This window comes from Juglans regia, chromosome 14 (genome assembly GCF_001411555.2).
Source record: "Juglans regia cultivar Chandler chromosome 14, Walnut 2.0, whole genome shotgun sequence".
Classification (NCBI taxonomy): domain Eukaryota; kingdom Viridiplantae; phylum Streptophyta; class Magnoliopsida; order Fagales; family Juglandaceae; genus Juglans; species Juglans regia.
The window spans coordinates 21,732,262-21,738,261 of NC_049914.1; the positions used below are offsets into that span (position 1 = coordinate 21,732,262).

The 6,000-nt window shown below is 35.2% G+C and overlaps 1 protein-coding gene across 3 annotated transcripts; it reads right to left on the bottom strand.

Moving 5' to 3' along the window:
- Positions 1 to 2,841: 2,841 nt before the first annotated feature.
- Positions 2,842 to 5,301, bottom strand: LOC108985835 (pentatricopeptide repeat-containing protein At5g48910-like). Of its 3 annotated transcripts, none has more exons than XM_018958273.2 (2): positions 3,274 to 5,301; positions 2,842 to 2,977 (listed from the first exon to the last, which is right to left on the bottom strand). In XM_018958273.2, coding segments are annotated over exons 1-2 (1,959 nt in total). In that variant the 5' UTR covers positions 5,232 to 5,301; the 3' UTR covers positions 2,842 to 2,976. The 3 variants fall into 3 exon arrangements, with proteins under 3 accessions (XP_018813818.1, XP_018813817.1, XP_018813819.1); XM_018958274.2 differs by lacking the exon at positions 2,842 to 2,977 and having other exon boundaries at positions 3,139 to 4,959; positions 5,094 to 5,184; XM_018958272.2 differs by lacking the exon at positions 2,842 to 2,977 and having other exon boundaries at positions 3,124 to 5,301.
- Positions 5,302 to 6,000: the final 699 nt, after the last annotated feature.

Consider the following 6,000-nt stretch of genomic DNA (forward strand, 5'->3'; position numbering starts at 1 on the left):
CCCCGAACCACCATACCCAACCTAGAGCCGTTGTGAGCCACCATTACTGCACCTTCACCCCTCTCGGTTACTCCCTGTCAGCATGGCCTTCATGCTCTCTCCCTCTCTTTGAACTCCACCGCTTGCCACGGAGGAGGCTACCATGATTGTATCTCGCTAGCTCAGCCCCCTGCTCCTTCATGTATTCCCTGCTCTCCCTCAGTGAGTGTTCTTTTCTTGTTATGCTGTGCTCTCTCTCTCTCTCTCTCTCTCATGCCGCACCCAGATTGCCGCGCTTGCCACCGTCGAGCACAACTCAACCACCCACGTTGCACTGCCTTCTCCCTTGCAGTAGGTCCCTCTTTCATGCAACTCAGTTACGCAGTGCTACTACACCTGAGATGGGTGGATCGTGGACCACAAGCCCATGTGTTCTCATGACTTTACCAATGTGCTTTTATAATTTTAGTAGTCTGGGCTTTCACATGAGTTTATTTTAAATTCTTCTTACTGTAAGATGTTTAGTTTTAAATGACTTGAATTGCTTGGTCTCTAAATTAGATTTGTTAAATTTTATAGATATTGTATTAACATTTTTTAAATGGGCTTTAACTTTTTTTTTTGTATTAATAAATTAATGTATTATTTTAAAGTGGGTTATGTTCAGGAGATACCAATTTCCTATATTGGGCTTCCTTTTAATGTAATTAAAATACTATTATATTATTTAAAATTAGGTTGTGTTTAATATTTTTATCTATCCACATTCTTACATGGGCAATTATATTAGCCCATAAGCAATGGTTTACACAAAAAGAAATTACGGTTTTAGTTGTATAACTAAGTGTTAAATTTTGACTAGACTATATATTATAAGTTTACAAGGATTTTATTTTAACATTAAAGTATTATTAAGGATATTTTATGAACTACTATTGTTTAAGAAATTACAATTTCCTACTATGTTATATGTTAACAATATTAAATTATCGTTTCAATAATAGTTATTAGATATATGAGTCTTAAATATGATTAAGTTAATTTCTGAAATGAATTTAAGTTGTTTTGCCATATTCGATAAAATTATATTATGATAAGTTAAGAATATCCTTTTAATGATGATAGTTTTTGTTAGATTTCTTATAACTAGATATTTATTGAAACTATTTCTATAGTATATATGAATTTAAGTAGATGGACAGTTTTAGCAGTCCTTTTAGAAATTTAGTAACCTTTAGTATTCCATATAGGTGACAATTGGTATTCATCCTGGACGATTGTGGAAAGATTCAAAAAAAGCTAAAAAGTTTAGGTAAGCGGTCCTATGTTAGGCTTTACATGAATTATTGAGACTGACGTTGACTTTTTGAAAACTTTGCATATTTTGTGATGAAATGAGAACTTGAGAAAAACCAACCTCGGTCTCTTATTTACATTACTTATGAAATCTGTACGAAAAAGGGAGAATATTTTCTAGTATGCATTGTGTAGACATGAGGTTTATTTTGTCATACTGTCTCTAAAATGTGAAAAAGAGCGATATTGAAAATCTAGAAATTTGTGCATTGATTAGAAAGATGCCATGACTTTTGTTTTTAGTATGTGAGAATGATCTGAATATGTTTCGATACTCTGTTTTATTTTGATATGGCATCTGAAAACCTTTGGAATGGTGTACTGATTTTGTATCTGACTTTATCTCTGCTCTGCTCAGTTATGATCTGCTTTGCTCTATTTGGGTTGGTACCAACTTCTCTGTCTCTGAGTGCACCCACTTTGAAAATAAAGTGGTTCTATGTGGTCTTTCTTGTATGCACACTTGAGGCTCCGAGAAGAATAAGGGAAAAATTTGACCTCTGTTTCTGCCTGGTTTGGCCACCGAGGATAGCACAGCCCTACCAAGGTGGTGAAACATAGTCTCTGCTCTGTGAGATGCTCTGTTTTGATGCTCAGATTATGTTATGCCAAAGTACTCTGGATTTTATGTGTCTCAAAACTATCGCTCTGTTATGTTTGAAAATATGTTTTGTTCTGCAAGATAACTCTACACTCTTAGTCTATTACATACAAAGAGGGTACTTGTTATTAGAGAATTTTATTGAATAATTTCGTTTTGCTCTGTTGACTTAGTACTTTGAGAAAGTTGGCATTTATTTTGAGATTTTGTCGTATTCTTAATTATTTATTTTGGAGTAGATGGTTTAAAGCAATGAGGTCTATGAGTAAATGAGGAATTGAAGTTTATATTTGTACAATGAGATATGATTTTAAGTGTTAAGAGTTAACTCTCCTACCCATCCGGACCGGAGGTGTTATAAGAGTAATGTTGGTTTGATAGCTATTGAGAAATAAATAAAAAATAAAAAAAATCTTGCTAATTTGGAGCAATGGTCGATCCAACATGTGCCCAAGAAGATTAATTATGTGGCACATGCTGTAGCAAAGAATGCTCTAGGCTTGATAGAAGAAACTCTTGTTACAGATTTGATTCCTGATTGGATTCTTCCCTTTCTTTAAGTGTGATTTTTTAATAACATGATGTTCTCATCGGGACAAAAAAAATCTTAATGGGATAAGTAGTAATTTCACATTGTGTCAGAGTAGAGTTTCTGAACTCAAATCTTGACTAAACACTTCACATCATTTAATTAAATATTCTACATGTTACACCCAGTTATTGAGAAAAAACCTGATCGAGTGTTCAGGATATAATATAAATCTTCTCATCCGTTTAAACTTTTGTAACAAATATATATATATATATATATATATATATATATATATATATATATATTGATTTCACATAGACAAATTGGATAAGACACTAACACAAGTAGGATACTGAGAGGCGAAGACAGTGAGAGAGGGTGGCGCTGAATGATCGGATCGACCGAGGTTTCTTCTACACTGCATATTCGAGGATGGAACACAGCTGTTCTGTACTACAACTCGGTTTTGTTTCGAATTTGGGTTCCAAGCCTAAGCAACTCAATTTGTTCTGTAAAGTTATAGGAGTATCAACTATCAATCAACCTCCCATTAGATGGTGTAAAACCCGCGTTCCGGATCAAAGTTGGAAATACAATTATCTTTAGCATGTAAACTATTTTTTTTTCTAACCAGCAAGCAAAAGAAAAATGTCCTACAAAATAAATTACTTCTTTTCTTTCTCTCTTTCATTATTTTTATTTTTGTGGCAGTGCAGGCTACATGTATTAATCACATGCTTTAAATACTGAAGCTGTACAATATCTTAATTAACATGCAAAATCAGGCTACATAAATCTATATTACCAATATTCTTTGCAGGAGCAGGAACCATTCTCAAAGTGATGGAAACGGTTTTGGTCTCTCACAACTATACGACGGCTGTAAACCCTCGAAACCAGCTTGATAAAGGAATGACAATCACAGCAAATCCTTAAGTTCTTCACAATATGAATAGGAGCACCATTTCTAATGTTTATAAGTCCGAATGCAAGTGCCATCTTCTCACTATGAAGACAAAGCAAGCTTCTTTTCCCTTCCTCATCAATATCTAATAGAACTTGAGTTAGGTCAGGCTCATAGCCTTCCAACTTTAGCCTAGCGACTACTTCATTTATCTTTGAGAGAACCTCACCACTAAATTCAACATCCATTTCCTTCCTTGCAAGGAACCCATGAACTTTCCCATTTACAAGGATTGAACTGCAGCCTGGAATCTTTTTCACTCCTCTCTCTTTCATGAGTAATCTGACCTTAGCTACATCATCCCATCTCCTGGCCTTCGCATAGATATTTGAGAGAAGAACATAAGAACTTGAGTCTTCTGGGGCAGAATCCATTGCTTTGAGGGCAGCATTTTCACCAATCGCAGCATTGCCATGCTTCAAGCTGGCACTAAGAATAGCCTTCCAAGCTAAAACATCAGCCTCCATGGGCATATTCTGTATAACTCCTAGTGCATCCTCAAAGCGACCTGCTCTGCCATAGAGATCAATCATACATCCATAGTGTTGAATCTTGGGAACAATATTGTACTTTTCTTGCATTATTTTAAAATAATATTGACCCTCATCAACCATTCCTGCATGGCTACAAGCACTTAAGAGTCCTATGAATGTAATTTCATTGGGCTCAATCTCCATTCTTTCCATGTCAAGGAACACTTCAAGAGCATCTTGACCAAGACCATGAGTTGCAAGACCAGAGATCAGAGCATTCCAATCCCCAATGTTTCTCCTATGAGATACACATCTAAAGACATGATAGGCATTTTCTATATGCCCGCATTTTGCATACATGTCAATAAGAGACGATGCGATAAACCCATGACTCAATTCTATCTTATTTGTAGATATGTGAGTATGTAACCATTTACCCTCCTCGACAAAACCCAAGTCAGAAATGGCTGAAAGAACACTAACAATAGCAGGGCCATCAGCTCTTACTCCCACACTCAGCATTTCCCTAAATAAATCCAAGGCTTCCCTTGGACGATGATTAAGTACGTATGCAGATATCATCGACGTCCAAGAAACCACATCCTTATCACTCATCATCCTGAAAACCTCCTCAGCCAGCTCACACTTTCCAAACTTGCCATACCCATCGATCATTGCATTACAAGAAACTATGTCTCTTTCTGGCATTTCGTTGAATAGCACACGTGCCAACTCAATCTCTCCAGCACTCAAGTAACCCGTAATCATCGAATTCCAAGAAATTACATCTCTTTCAAGCATTTTTTCAAACACCATTCTCGCCAGCTCAATCTCATCAAGCTCCATGTACATCCGAATCAACGAATTAGAAACAAACGGGTCAAACTGAAAATGGGATTTCAAGATTTGCCCATGAACTTGCCGCCCTTCCTCTAACGAGCGCGATCTGCCGCACGCTTTGAGTACGGATGGAAGAGAAAACTCAATACCATTCAAATCTGTCAAGCAAGAAAGCATATGGGCATAGAGAGTTATAGACTCTACAGGGTTCCAGCTGCCAGAAAAACCATTAATTAGTGTGAAGAAGATGAAGGCATTGGGGTTTCGGATTTGACGAAAGACTGTCAAAGCGTAGTCTAAACCCTCGGGGAGACGGGAGAGGGTACAAAAGGTGACGAGTTTGCTTACTGTGAATGTGTGGTTGACAAGATCAGTCTTGATCATGTGGGCGTGAATTTGGCGCATTTCATGCATGGTCTTGCATTTTTCCAACGTTGAAATGATTGGGTTCAAAAGCAAGGTTGGGTGGCCTGAGATGGTTGCCATTGCGCCTACCTTCCCGCTCTCCGTTATCTGTTCACGGAACCACGGATAGGCAAGGTTGGATGGCCTGAGATGTTAGCGCCATCCTCATATTATTATCCAATCACGTGGTATATAATTATTTTTATTTACAAATGGATGTGGAGAATATTATATATATATATATATATATATTTATATAAGAAAATATATTTATAATTGTGAATTGTATAATCGTCGTGTAATCGTTTTGAAAAAAATAAATAAAATATTAGACTTATATGAAAAAAATTAATATTTTAATAATAAATTCTATTTTTTTTTAAAACGATTATATAGTATTTACGCATTTCATAATTATATGTAGAATTACAAAATATATTTATATATATATATATATATTCGTAAGATTCGTAATTTTTAGGTGCGAAGATTTGATTTGCAAGAGATGGTAAAAGGGGATGTGTCATCTACGCTGTCTTGTACATAATTAATTTTTTTAAATATGTCAAATCATGTCATGTTAGTAATATGGAAGGTATATTCTCTACACCAATCATTGATAGTACTTTGGTATAAATGGATCAACAGATAAAAATAAGAGTTGTGTTACACCCATCGAGGGTGTAGCATAAGAGATGTCATTGATAAAGTTAAATGATTTTTTTTAATCATTTTTTTTATACATTTTTTTATACTCTTAAATATTTAAAAATAAATAAATTCAAAATATTATTAAAAAAATATTTCCTTAATCATTAAGTTAAAAAAAAAAGAAATCGATGACTATCCT